Genomic DNA, 14,331 nt, shown 5'->3' with positions numbered 1-14,331 from the left:
AAATAAGTTTGGATATAGAAAAATGTATATAGTAAAAGGAAAAAAAATACGATTGGGTTTGGGTTAATCTTGGGTTTTTTTCTTTTTTTTTTTTTTTTTTTTGGAGAAATTAAATGAGCACACCAAAAATATCAAAGAGAGATATTTTAATCTTTTGTATAGTTATATGAGTATAGTTAAACAGGCTATTATAAATATGTACTAAGGATCCATACTCTAATAAATTAATATTCTATAAAAAAATAATTTTGTAAATGTTTCAATTTGTATATTTTCTAAGTTATGCAGACAGTCAACATTACATATATGCCATTTGTATTTATAATATTTACTAACAAAGATCATGAATAGATTTATTTAAAGTAAATATTTCATTTCATAGCTATAATATTTGTTGTTTCTAATTACATGATAGAATGTAGTATTTATATATTTCAATTTTACATAGTTCTTCGATTTGTAATTATGAAACGAATAAGCGTATGGGGAATTGGGTGTCCTAAGCAATTCTTTTTTTCGTATAAAACAATAAGATGAGTATGTTGAATGCCTTGTATATTTGTTTACATGTTTTTATTTATCTATAATTTATCTTTTAGCCTAAGTGTCATTTTCTGACTTCAATTTGTTATCATCATCTAGGAAAAAAAAAAAAAAATCATTCAAGTTTTAGATGAAAAAAAAAAAAAAGAAAAAAAAATGAAATTATTTTGAAAAGATAGGAACTTTTTGTTCATTATTATCAAATTAATAGTAAAATAAATAACAATATTCATATTTAATATAATATTATTTTTTTTTTATTTTGAAATAAGAATAAACGCGTTGCAAAATAGTACCGAATGCATTAATTGACTTTTTAAAAATATTATGTTTGCATAAAGCTATTAATATTATGGCAAATATAAGATTTTATTAATTAATAAATCCCTTGTACCATGTAATATAGATTATGTTTATTTAATGATTGATATGTCAATGTTGTTATCTAAATAAATTAAGATAAAAAGTCGTGTAAACTTCTCGTCAAAGAAAAAATTATTTTTCACTGCGTTATTCGATTGTTCTTATTCGAATATGCTTATTTTATCAACGTTTTTAGATCTTGTCATCGATCAGTACACATATAAATCCCATTTATAGTTGTAAGACAGTAATATCGTAACAGCATGATAATATAACAGAAGCAAGTAAAAGTTAGAGTGCTGGTATGATGATGAGAGCGAGAAGTCACTAAAGAGAAGTATAAGATATCGCGATTGACTTGACGAGCCAATTTTGTATATTAATTGCTAAACGATATTTGTTAAATTCTACTTAGCATCTTAAGAAAGAAATGTACGAACAGTGGCACGTATTTCCTGTCTACATATTGGACAATATGTAAGAGAAGGAGCACAATGAACGCATGTTGCCAAATGACCACATGGTAAAAATACAACAGCTATTTCACGATCCATACAAATTTTGCATAAACGAGCTTCTTTCAGTCTTCTATTTTCCTCTGCTAATGAATCTATAAAAATGTAAATAAAGGTCTCTGTCCTATTAAATTCCTCTCTATCGATTAGAGACGTTAGTTATATCACTGTAACTTACCAGACACTTCAGAGTTAGTATTTGTCTTCTGTAGTACTTTATCCTCAGTATCGGATGTTCCACAGCTTTGTGTAGAATTTGTACATTCTTCCTGTACATTCTCCCTTTCATTTTCCCTGTTTATTGTAGGACAGGTATTACTATCTTCTGAATTATTTATCGATCTTGCACTAGTATTCAGTGTTTGTTCGGTTATAAGTAGACTCAAAAAATATTGTATTATATCCAATGAATTTTCAATTGATGAATTAGTGTTTTGGTTTTCAGCTCTAATGATTGGGTTGATTAAGTCCGTATAGTTGTTTAGGACATTTAGAAAATGAATTTTTTTATTGTTACATACCGAGCATCTTCGTCCATAGCTTGATTCCGAAGGACATCTGCTATAAGTTGATCCGCACTGTCATGAGGAGCACCAGTTTCTTCCACTCGTTTTCTTAAGGCCTTTTTTACTCCTTCAACGTGTAAACCAATTTCAAGTGCCGCCTGTAGCAATAGAAATAAAACTATTTTATTTCACATAATGTACCATCATTAAATAAGTTATTCTTTATATTAACCATGGCTGGTTCACATCGAAGCATATCTTCGTAAAAAGCATCGTTAAATAGTTGAGGCGATGTTGATACTGTTGGATGAGTTGCAGGAGATACTTCTAAAATTTCTTCGGTATTACTGTCGGATATTTCGGAGGTTTCGGATGCGATCTGCGAGTCATGAAAATATTTTATTACAATATGGCCGATCTGTATTAAAAGCAAATATAATAATTGTGATACATACAGGTCGATCTAAAGATGCCCTATTACACATGTCGGCTACAATCTGTAAAACATAAAAATATTTTATTATAATATACGCGATCTTTGCGTGATAAAAGCAAACATAATACGTATAATTCATACAGCTAGGTCTAAAGGTGGTCTACTGTCAACACATTCTTTTATAAATTCTGGTCCTTGCACGATGTTAACAAAACCACATTTTGGAAACCATTTTGCATGTTCCACCCAAGGATCATCCGTTAATTCCCAATTACGCAAACCACCATCACAATGAAAACATCTCACTTGATCTTCAGTTCCTACGGAAGATATTATTATTTTTTTAAGAAATTTCCTATTATACGTATCTAATTATTTAGAAAGCAAAAACAAATATACTTTTCAAATCAACTTATATTAAAGTTAAACATATAATTCTTACCAACATAATAAAATCCAGCAATTGCTAACATCTCCGGTGTTTGTCTTAGATCTACAGGCCAGCCTTCAAAAGTTCTCAATCTACCTTCATATGTCGCGTGTTTTAATCTTCGTGGTACGCTATGAGTCTGAATACCTAAATCTTTCAAATCGGTTGTTGAACCAGGCATTAATTTCACGTTAGTTAATTTTATTATATCTGTGAAGAAAATATAATATATAAATAATATATTTTCTTTTTAGATTTTATAATAATATAATAATATAATATACCTTCTATATCATCTTCATTGTTTCTTCTTATATAAAAATCACAACTAGGAAAGTGAGTTCTGTGTTCTTTTTCTGGATCATCGCCAAGTTCCCATTGTAATATAATACCTCGACAGAAGACACATTCTACCTAGATTTTTTAATGTAAAATAATATTTATTTTAAAGCTAATATACACGAGACAAAATATTAAAATAAAATTGCTTTTCATACAAATAATTACCAAGTCTGCTTGTTGTAAATAATAGAAACCTGCTTTAGCAAGTTTCTCAGGAGACACTATATTAGATATTGGCCAAGTAGCAAAAGATTCCAATCTTTGCCTCAAGGTTTTGTATTGTCTCTGAGGATCGTCACTTCTTACAGCTGTTGAAAGAAAACACTGATATTCCGTAGCATTATCAGATTGGGCTTGTTCCACCGAAGAAGACGACGATGATAAATCTCTGTCATTAACAGATGCTGGTAGTAAAGGTATATTACAAGTACTGGACGGATTTAAAACAAAAGGACAATCTGGTGCAGCTTGACGATGACGTGTTACAGCTTGATCGCCATAATTCCACTCCGAAATTTTTATACCACATAAGAAACATTGTACTTCCAAACCTACACCAGAATAATAAAATCCTGCTTTGGCTATGCGATCTGCACTTACTGCAGCATTAGTAGGCCAATCAACAAACGTTCTCAATCTATTTTCTTCGATGTTCATTGTAAAAATAAAATATTATTTAACTATTAGAGATTGTATTGGATCAATTATACAAAATAATAGACGAGAAAATACTTGATTATTTAAATTATATATCTCATTTCGTTTTATCCAATTCTATATACACTTAAACTTCATCCTATAGAATTTGTTAAATTAATTTCATTAAAAAATTTCTCATTTTCTTTAGAAAAAAGTAAAATCACGTAAAATAAAACAGATCAACGGTTAAGTAAAATAACGTGCAGATCTTCTAAATCCTAACAGAAAATTCTGTCTAATCAGAATTTCTTCAATTCATTCGTCAGATGGCGTAATAATACGTCTTTGTGGTTTGTTCGAACGGAAGCCTTCTTTCTAGCTTATATACTTTTTATTATTATATATTTGTATTTGTGTTAAGAATTTGTAAGATAAATTAAATTAAAAATTTACATATAATTTTATAAATGCAAAATTAAAATAATAGGCAATCTTTAAGATTAGAACTTGTAAGATTAGGAATATACATGAGTTTGGTCTCAGGGATGTCTATAGTGATTAATAATACCTTGTTCCTTAGTACTTTTCATTTGTTTAGATATTCTAGTTCTATAATAATGAGTATGTATATATTCTAGTTAAAATAGATATCTTTAATGTAAAATTATTTAATCATGTGTAAAAATTGTCCATATATAAATATTATAATAATGGGAAAAATAGTGCCAAATCACGTTACATCGTTGATAATAGTGATGGCCAATGAACTTTTCGTAACCGGGTGATAACAGAACAAGTAGAATATCTACTTGCTAATTTTCTTACGGAATTTTTTATTAAAAAAAATATACACAGTTTAAATACATACAAAAGTATCGTACGTAGTGATATTAATATTGTTAGTAATTAATTAACGATTACAATATGTTATTTTTTAAAATGCCCATGATAAAAAAAATTTCCCATGTAAGTTGATTTTCATGAATTTCATTTTGAAATTTATATACTTGTAAAAGTAAGACGTAATAATGTACGATATATATAAATAATGTTTATTAAGTATTAATATAAGAAATTTTTTTTTCAGATTGGCCTAATTAATCTCCGTGCTTATAGTTCCAAAGTAAAATTAAATGATGTAGTCATAGTCAGTGCAGCCAGAACCCCTATGGGTTCCTTTCTTGGATCACTCTCTAATTTATCTGCAACTAAACTTGGAGCAGTTGCTATACAGGTAATTGATTAATTCATAATTAATAATTTGTTTATATAAATAAATAATAAAAAATTTTATTTTGATGTTTACTAGGCAGCAATTGAACGGGCTGGTATAGCTAAAGATCAAGTTAAAGAAGTATACATGGGAAACGTTTGTCAAGCTTATCTTGGTCAAGCTCCAGCCAGACAAGCTACTTTATTCGCTGGTTCGTTTATTGTTCTAATTAATTATATTAATGATTCAGAATATAAAAAGTAAATTTATAATTGATATAAATCTAATATAAATTAGGGCTACCCAAGTCAACAATCTGTACCACGGTAAATAAAGTCTGTGCAAGTGGTATGAAGAGTATTATGCTTGCTGCACAATCATTACAATGTGGACATCAAGAAATTGTACTTGCTGGTGGAATGGAATCTATGTCCAATGTACCATTTTATCTTAAAAGGGGTGAAACTATGTACGGTGGTATAAAACTTGAGGTACAATTTCTATTTTATGAACGAATAATATCTAATAATTTTTTCTAAATTTTTTATGGTATTTTTAATAATAGGATGGCATTGTATTTGATGGCTTGACTGATGTATATAACAAATGTCATATGGGTAACTGTGCCGAAAACACTGCCAAAAAATTTAATATCACACGACAAGAACAAGATAAATATGCAATTAATAGTTACAAGCGTAGTGCTGCAGCCTATGAAAAGAAAATTTTTAATGATCAAATTGTACCGGTTAATGTACCTCAGAAGAAAGGTAAACCAGATGTTATTTTTGCAGAAGATGAAGAATACAAAAAAGTGAATTTTGACAAATTTGACAAATTAAATACTGTTTTTCAGGTAAATATTTCAACATAATACATAAATGATCATTGAATATAACAAATTAGTTCGCGATATTTTTCTATGCCTAATATAGAAAGAAAATGGAACTGTAACTGCTGGAAATGCATCCACATTAAATGATGGTGCTGCTGCTTTAATTTTAACAACCACCGATGTAGCACAAAAGTTAAATCTGAAACCTTTGGCTCGTATAGTAGGTTTTCAAGATGCTGCAACCGATCCCATTGATTTCCCAATTGCACCTGCTCTCGCTGTTCCCACTGTAAGATTTTTTTTTTATGTTAATATTTATTTTAAAAGTATTAAGCTTAAATCTCGAAATCACATGTATTTGATTATTTATTGCAGCTGTTACAAAATGCTGGGTTAAACAAAAATGATATAACTCTTTGGGAAATTAATGAAGCTTTTAGCGTTGTGGTTGTAGCTAATCAAAAATTACTTGACATCGATCCTTCGAAAGTAAATATACACGGTGGTGCGGTATCTCTTGGACATCCAATAGGGTAAGCAATCAATTTGATATCTTCAATGTTAAAATTGTAATACATACTAAATGTATTTTCAAATTTATAGGATGTCGGGAGCTCGAATAGTCGTGCACTTGGTGCATGCTTTAAAGTCTGGAGAGAAAGGTGTTGCATCTATTTGCAATGGTGGAGGTGGTGCTTCTTCGATTTTAATTGAAAAATTGTAAGTGAACTTTCAAAGGTTTTTATTATACAAAAAACCAAGAAAGCAAATTAATTGATATTATACATTACAGAGGATATATTTTTATATAAAGTTATATAAGTTTATAATGTCGATATTTTCTATGAAAAAAAAAAAAAATCATATTTTATAATATGAAAATAAATTTTTAATACTTATAGAATATCATAATTTATTGTCAAATATTTGTCGCGATCAAATATTTGATAAAAAAAATAGTTTCATAGGTAGATGGATTTATCATTCCTTAGGTACCACTCGGTTTCATCTCCGCCGAAAATAACGCTCTATACGAAGCATCCTTGTCCTCTTTGCGACATCTTAAAGGATGAATTACGTTTACGTTTTGCTGATAGATATCAATTGGAAGAAGTTGATATTACGGCCTTGGGAAACGAAGCGTTTTTTAAATTATATCGATATGAAATACCAGTCCTCTTTTTAGAGGGTCAATATCTTTGTAAACATCGTTTGGATTCTGATCTCTTAGAAAGGAGACTTAAAGAGTTGATGTCATGAGAAATAACATAATACAATGTTATCAAATTTGATATAATTTCAGTTGTCAATAATCATTGATATCATGAATCCTAATGATTCGATTTTTGATTACTAAAAAATATATAAACGAGTAGATGTCTACCGTAGAAGAACAAACAGTCTGCACGTTAGACTCATAAGATTTGTTGAAGAAAATTTGTTGAAGCAAGTTGCTAAGTCAATTCGAAACTCGTCCGCCTTCGCTGTACATCTTCTTTCTCTTTTCCTCTCTATATCTCTGCACGTATTCACCTTTCTCTTCTTACCCGTCTATTTCGCCCCTCTCCTTTACACAACTGCTCTCATACTCTTACGTGGGCCTCACGCACTCCGACTGCAGTCATCAGTGGCGTGTCAACAAAGTGACCATGGTATATAAGGGTGCTCTAAAATATCATGTAAAAAGTAAACAACATTTCTGTAGATTATTCCAATCGATTCAAACGTCCTATTAAAAAATGTATTCAATTTAAAGAAAAAAAGAGAGAGAGAGGGGGGCAGGGGAAGGGAGATAGGGGAGGAGAGGAAGAAGACCCTTTACATCGCGTGTTTAACTAGGTATATTTGTGTAAAATCGATTGGAACTTTTTCCAGTCTGGTGAGTGCATGAAAGTAAACAAAATCGTTGCGAAGGGTCGTAAGCCCTTCGCTGAGAAGTCCACCGAAGAGATTCGCTAAGCGTCTGCTTGTGAGTATCGCGTCTTGGAAAGATTACCCCCTCTACTTTTGTATAGTAGGAAAAGGGGAGAGGGTTCTCAACCGATCTCGATGCAATTCTATGCACACGGTAAGGATCGGTATGGTGGAATCGGTGAATGCACCTAACATCTCTGACTCTCTCTCTCTCTTTCTCTCTCTACCTATCTATTTATCTCTCTCTCTCTCATTCTCTTCTCTTCTCTTGGAGGGTCGTGTCCGTTTTCTTCTTCAGTGCGTGCATTACGCGAATACCGTCGGGTACTTGTTTCTTGTGGCGCCTACGTGGCACGCGCTTACGAGTACCGAGAATACTATAGTACTATGTCGAGAGAGACGTTTGTAAAGACCGATAGAGTAATAAAGAGAAAGAGAGGTTTATATACCGAATAAGACGAATATAAGGAAAAGCGAGAGCTTAGTGAATGAGAAAAAAGTTAGAAAGGGTGGGGAGAGACAGAGAAGAAGAACAAGAAGAGGAAGAGAAGGAGGAAGAAGAAGAAGAAGAAGAAGAAGAAAAAGAAGAAGAAGAAGGGAGTCAAGTCAGTATCCATTTAGGGCGAATCAAGAAATTCACTTTGCTAAAAAGCTTCCTTACTTACAAGTGCGCGACGTTTGCTACGACGTAAGAAACGATTTTTCCTCGGTTATTTTCGCGAGGATTACGAAAAATGTTTACCAATTTTACGCGTTTCTTTGAATTCCAATTCGATTAGGTATGTACGTGTACGTAGAGAAATTTTTAAGAGGATATATTATTTATCGCGGTTCTAATAATCGAATATCAAATACAACGATACATAGGATTTCGATAGATCGTTAATAACAATACGTAAGTTAAACGATTTTGAAAGTGTCGCGTATTAAAGTGACTGATTTATAGCGTTGACGTAGTTTACACCGTATACATGGTACAATTTATTCGATCGTTTTATTCTGACTCGATTTAAATTTTAAATACGTCGTGAGTCTCGATTACAATGGATCTACGCGTTATGAATAATTAGATGGAAGACTTATAGATGCGTACATTTAATAAAAAAATCGAAACAAAAAAAATTCTACTCTTTCGTTCCTAAGTTAGAAATAATTTGAGGTTAGACAATTATAATGAAGCACGCACGAGTTGAGAGGATTTTGACCTTCTCTATAAGCAGATAGACAGACACGACTTCCCTTCGCTTGATTTCTTTCTCTGTTTCTCTTTCTCTCTCTCTCTTTTTCTCTCTTTCTCTCTCTCTATCTCTCTCTTTTTCTCTCTCTCTCGATTCGTGAACTTTTCGAAAGGTCACTCTTGTCTCTTCTTTTCACAATGACTCTTTACGTCGTCAAAATGCTATTCAAATATATCCTATTTTCGCGCGCGGATTCAAACGTAATTTTCATACAATTATTTGAAATCGAAGGTGGCACTGCAATCGTTATCGAAGCGTTTAACCTCGTCAAGGATATCGAAGTATACGTTTACGTTCAATTTTGGTGCACCGTAAAATTATTTTCAAGATCGCAGCATGATTAGAAAGAATAGAATATTAACAAGGTTTTTCTTTTAATACATTTTTCTTATCTTTTACGAATAGGAAATCATCTTGCATGAATAAATATTATCGTTAATTACAAAAAAGAGATGTTCCTTTGTTTCAATATTCGATCATTTATTCTTAAAGAGGTTAATCGTTACGAATTTGAAGGATTACTTATTTCGCGCTCTTTTCGAAGTAAATGTTCGTCAAATTCTCTCTCTTTTTCGAGGGTTTATCCTTTTATAAAGACTAGTTCGATCTCGTGAAGTATTCATATAAGAAAAGAATTTATTTCTTTGTAGGCTTGGCTTGAAGAGAAAAGTGGAGGTGGTAAAGAAAGAAAGAAAGAAAGAAAGAAGAAGAAAGAAGAAGAAAGAAGAAGAAGAAGAAGAAGAAGAAGAAGAAGAAGACGTCGATGCACCGTGTACGTAGGAGCGAGGGTAAGCTTCTCAGATGGCGTTGCGATCGCCGAACTCGATCGGTTCACGAACTTTTGAAAGGGCCGCCGCTCCTTAGGAACCAGTTGCTGCAGGTCGTCTTGAAATACGGACGTGAAATCTCGTCTCTCCGTGAAGTACGTTTGATTAATTTACGGTATAACAATATTTTATTTGATCATTAAACAAATGGACAAATTAAGATAATGAAAGATAAGGACGATTATCGATAACCACAAGGAAAAATCTAGAGCGTTAAAAGAAGAGAATATTTTCGTGTCGTGAGGTTAAGAACGATGATTTTTTTTCTTCGGTGCACCGTAAATTTAAAAATAAAATCAAACGCGTGGTGAATTCGAACGTTAACTTATTAATAGTTATCAAACGGAACAGTGCAATGCGCGAGTGAAATGTCTGTTAAAAATCGTCGATCGCGAGTTATTATTACTCCTTGGTGTAACAGTGAATTCTACGTTCTAAGAGAAGACGAGGAGAAGAGATGAGGAGACCAAAGAGAAATACAACATCTCGATGTGCGTCGTTCTTCCGTGACCCGAATGTGTCGTGACATCGTGCCGAAGAGAGTTCGGAAAGGAGGAGGAGGTGGTGGTGGAGGTGGAGGAGGAAGAGGAGGAGGTAAACGCCTGTGAACGAATTACAAACGAGTTTCGAGAGACAAAGAGTATCAAAGACGAAAGTAAGTATTTTATTTGCACCATATCGACTTTTGTTCCTCCTTAAAAACATTTTCATTTCGGTCTTTCACTTTCTAATTCTAATGTTCATTTAAATTTTGTTCGTTTCTAACATTCGTTAACTTTAATTAAATAATCAAGACGAGCTATATTCATTCGTTTAGATTTTCACTTTAAAGCGTGTACACGTACAACGTGATCAAAAGTATTACCCATTTTAAATTTCCCGCGATTTACGTTCATTCGAACTTTCACAATTCGAGCGTTAAATATTAGAAATTTGTCTTCGATGTGGTTCTCGTGGTTATGGATCGTAGAAAAAAAAAAGACTGTGAGAAAGTTGGGTGCTCTCACAATCGAAGGAATGTGTACGGTGCATCGTCCTTTTGAATGCCTTTGAAAAACGAACGTTCACTTTGTAATTCGTTCGAGGGAGGCCTTGACGAATGGCGTGGGGCCCCACCTACGATTTCTACGAAATTTCTAAATATCTATTTTTTATTGGGACGAATAAGAAAGGTTGATTGGTTTATTATCAGTTTTGTTAGAAATATATGTGAACGCATACCATAATTTTTAATATTACATTAACATATCTATTATATATAATAATATATATGTAATATACATATATATATGTGATATAATATATATATATATATATATATATATATATATATGGGGTACCAGTAGGAATGATTTATATTTTAGTAGATATTTTAGTGCACCCTGTATATAAGAATATTAAAAAAAATTATTACTTTTTTCATATTCGACGACATAAGGCAAAAGATCCTTGATTATATTTCCGGGTCACTGTAACAGGTGTTGTTGTACTGTAAGGCGGTTTCGAAGTTCCACCTCTCCGTTCTTTTTCATAAAGAATATATCCTTTCTAACACATAGAATTACGGTCGCGATAGAAAATAACCGAGCATAACAGCTAGCATAACAATTAAACCGGATCAGCCGTGTTCAAAGTGCAGGACTAAGGAGGAGATCTGCCTTTCTCTTCGTTTCCTCTATCTCATCTTTCTGTTTTTTTTTCTTGTTTTTTTTTTCCTTTTTTTTTCACTTACGCATGAAAAGAACATAAACAATGAGTATTTTTAGACCGTGACACCTGTCGTGAAATACGCCAATTTTCTCTTTGCTTTTCTTGCGAACGGAAATTGTCATTGAACGGGACATCTGGATCTTTTTTTAAAGATTATTGATAAGTAATCATTTCTTTTTTCTCTTTTCTATTTGTTTGTTTAAAAGAGTCAACCATCTTTATCTTTTCGATTAAAAGCTTCGATCGGATTCAATTCAATGATGATCTGTCTTTTATATTAATTTATAACTTTTTATTATTTATATATGTATAAATGTATTCTACATTCTTTTAGAAATTTAGATTTGAACAATTTTCTAAATCATAATGTTTCTAATTAATACTTTTGTATTTCGTTTTTATTACTTTAGTTTCCTTTGTTTATTCAACATTGTTGTTCGTTTGTTAAGAAATAAAGGAAGAAACATAAGATAAAGGAAAGTAAGGATCGGCGAGGAAGGGCAACTTGTAGTTTTTATTTTAAGGATTGCGTTTCTATCCCTTGGGTGGGTCGTGAAGCGTGGCACACCACCACGAATGAGAGTGGTTGGCCTTCGAAGCAAGTATCGTTGCCGATCTTCGGACTTTCTGCTCTGTGTGCACTGTGCAACTTGGAGAGCCACTGTATGTGTAGAGAAAAAGAGAGAAAGAGAGAGAGAGAGAGAGAGAAAGAGAGAATGTTTCGTTTCCACCATCAAACGAAAGTCATACTGTACAAAAGTATTAAATGAAATTATTTCTTGAAGGTAGTAGTTCGTATCGTCGAGAGAAAATGAAAAAAGAAAAGTAATAAAAAGAACTTTGCCAACAATAAGTCAATTTCTCGAGATTATCGATCAAAAACAAACGATAATGCCCGTATTTAATCCTCGATCGTTTTGTAAATAGTTCGTGTCGAGTTTGATAGATCGGAACGAACAAAACGGAAAAATCGAGATCTCCATTCGTGTAAGAAATTTCATTAAATTTTCGAAAGTTCTCGTGATGAACAGAATGGAACTTTGATTATTTCCAACGTTCTATAGTGTCCCTCGCCAATCTAAAAACTTTACTACCGTATTTTACTGCTTAATTATAATGAAAAAAAAATTATGATAATTCGGTAGAAAACTTTCTACGTATATTATTTCAATTAATTTGTATGTAATTTTTCTTATCGACAATTTATTAGAGATACCCTATATTTATATCGTAGAATATTCTATTTCCTTTTCGATAGAATAATTTGATAAAAATACATATATATATATATATTCTATATCTATTTTATCGTATATTCTGTTGACGGTCAGAACGAGTTATTCTCAAGTTAAATGAACTAGGAGGAGGATATTAATTATTATTAATATTATCCTTATCTCGTACCTCGTTTTACTTCATAAATTTCTTACAAACGCCTTCTCTATAAAGATGTCGTCTTTCTGATAAACCATGAACTTGATTATTGAATCTCTTGAATTTCTTACTGACTTGACCTATGAACTTTCGTTATTGTTTCTTTATCTCTCTCTTTTTTCTCTCTGTCTCTCTCTTTCTCTCTTTCACTCAATCTTTCTGTTCAATTTCATTATAAGTTTATCAACATAATTCTCGATAATTTTCATTTTGTCCTTGGGAATAGGAATCTCTCTTTAATTAAAAAAAATTAATTAACCATTCCCAAATGTACATAGAACTCTAGATAGTGTATTAAACATCAGCGATAGATATTTTTGAGGCGTTGTCCGACAACATGATTCATGAACGTGCTATGTGGACTTGTTGCCTGTTGAAAAGGTCCGGTTACTCGTTACCTTTCGAACATAAAACGCAAACTTTAATCGATTACGATATTTACTATTATTATTTCTATGAGGTCATTTGGATTTATTAGAATGTACCCATGAAAATGGATGAGAATTTTTAGTTTCCGGTAGTTTCATTAGAAAGGAATTTCAAAACTTTCATCAAGATAGAAATTAGTGTTTAATATTAATAGACATTAGATTATTCGCATTAAATATTAATAAATAATTTTTTTTTATTTTATATTGTTCATAAAAAAAATACGAGACACAATTTTTTAATAGATATAGATATTTATATTTGAACAATCAGCTGTTTTATATTCTCGATATTTATCAGTTTTTAAACGACGTTTAAACAATTTTGCATCGTACTTTGTTGTTGTTGTTTTTTCTTCTCTTCTTTTATCTGTTTGAAACGTAATTATTTTTTTAATAATATTATGGTTTTTTTTTCTTTTTTTATTCATATTGATTGAATCAGACATAACTTAGACGAGATGATCCTTGAAAAGTTTCAAAGCTGTAAATGTCAATACGATAAAATATATTAAAATTTCTTTTTGTATTCTCACGTTATAAGTATAAATTAAAGTAATTACTTTAAAAGATCTATCATTGAATATGGTGCCATGGACAAACAAGTAAAGATAAATATTTATTCGGTAGTCGATGGAGAAGAACCGGAAAAGCTTAGCTATATAAAATAGAGAGGGGGGGGGGGTTATGGAGATTTATTTATGGTATATGACGTATCAGTGATCGGTTAGAGAAGAAGTTTCTATCAAAACACAAAGTCGTTTTCTTCTCTTTTCTTTGTATTATTATTTTGTAAATAAACACGCTTGTTTATCTTCAGTAGGATATAAACATTATTGATTTATGTGAATGTATAGTAAACGTAGTAATATATAAAAAAATGTTTACCGAAGAATCATAAATAATCTTTTATAAAAAATTTGTTTGAAACTCCAGAAAGTATAAAAACATTTAATTA

General features: G+C 31.4%; 3 protein-coding genes across 5 annotated transcripts in view; 2 read left to right on the top strand and 1 right to left on the bottom strand.

Moving 5' to 3' along the window:
- Positions 1 to 246: 246 nt before the first annotated feature.
- On the bottom strand, positions 247 to 4,059 carry LOC127070373 (baculoviral IAP repeat-containing protein 7). Its single transcript, XM_051008234.1, has 9 exons — positions 3,301 to 4,059; positions 3,078 to 3,207; positions 2,806 to 3,003; positions 2,505 to 2,683; positions 2,383 to 2,424; positions 2,160 to 2,306; positions 1,943 to 2,085; positions 1,600 to 1,715; positions 247 to 1,516 (listed from the first exon to the last, which is right to left on the bottom strand). Exons 1-9 carry the CDS (start codon positions 3,790 to 3,792, stop codon positions 1,326 to 1,328), a joined length of 1,638 nt encoding a protein of 545 aa, XP_050864191.1. The 5' UTR covers positions 3,793 to 4,059; the 3' UTR covers positions 247 to 1,325.
- Positions 4,060 to 4,190: 131 nt separating this feature from the next.
- Positions 4,191 to 7,228, top strand: LOC127070375 (acetyl-CoA acetyltransferase, mitochondrial). 2 transcript variants are annotated; one of them, XM_051008236.1, is made up of 9 exons: positions 4,191 to 4,740; positions 4,862 to 5,008; positions 5,084 to 5,198; positions 5,285 to 5,478; positions 5,553 to 5,843; positions 5,923 to 6,111; positions 6,198 to 6,355; positions 6,426 to 6,542; positions 6,815 to 7,228. In XM_051008236.1, exons 1-9 carry the CDS (start codon positions 4,699 to 4,701, stop codon positions 7,080 to 7,082), a joined length of 1,521 nt encoding a protein of 506 aa, XP_050864193.1. In that variant the 5' UTR covers positions 4,191 to 4,698; the 3' UTR covers positions 7,083 to 7,228. The 2 variants fall into 2 exon arrangements, with proteins under 2 accessions (XP_050864193.1, XP_050864194.1); XM_051008237.1 differs by lacking the exon at positions 6,815 to 7,228 and having other exon boundaries at positions 4,204 to 4,740; positions 6,426 to 6,726.
- A 977-nt stretch (positions 7,229 to 8,205) lies between these two features.
- The window catches only part of LOC127070368 (sodium-dependent transporter bedraggled), a 40,501-nt gene continuing 34,375 nt past the window's right edge, over positions 8,206 to 14,331 (top strand). Inside the window, exons 1-2 of one of the 2 annotated variants that reach the window (XM_051008221.1) lie at positions 8,206 to 8,341; positions 9,625 to 10,456. The gene's annotated coding sequence lies outside the window, so the exon portion shown is untranslated. Of the gene's footprint in view, positions 8,342 to 9,624; positions 10,457 to 14,331 lie in introns of those variants that run through there. The other variant, XM_051008222.1, reaches the window with a different exon arrangement.

Source organism: Vespula vulgaris, chromosome 18, assembly GCF_905475345.1.
Source record: "Vespula vulgaris chromosome 18, iyVesVulg1.1, whole genome shotgun sequence".
NCBI lineage: Eukaryota > Metazoa > Arthropoda > Insecta > Hymenoptera > Vespidae > Vespula > Vespula vulgaris.
Note: the sequence above shows the minus strand (reverse complement) of the source record. Positions and strands in the feature narration are given on the sequence as shown.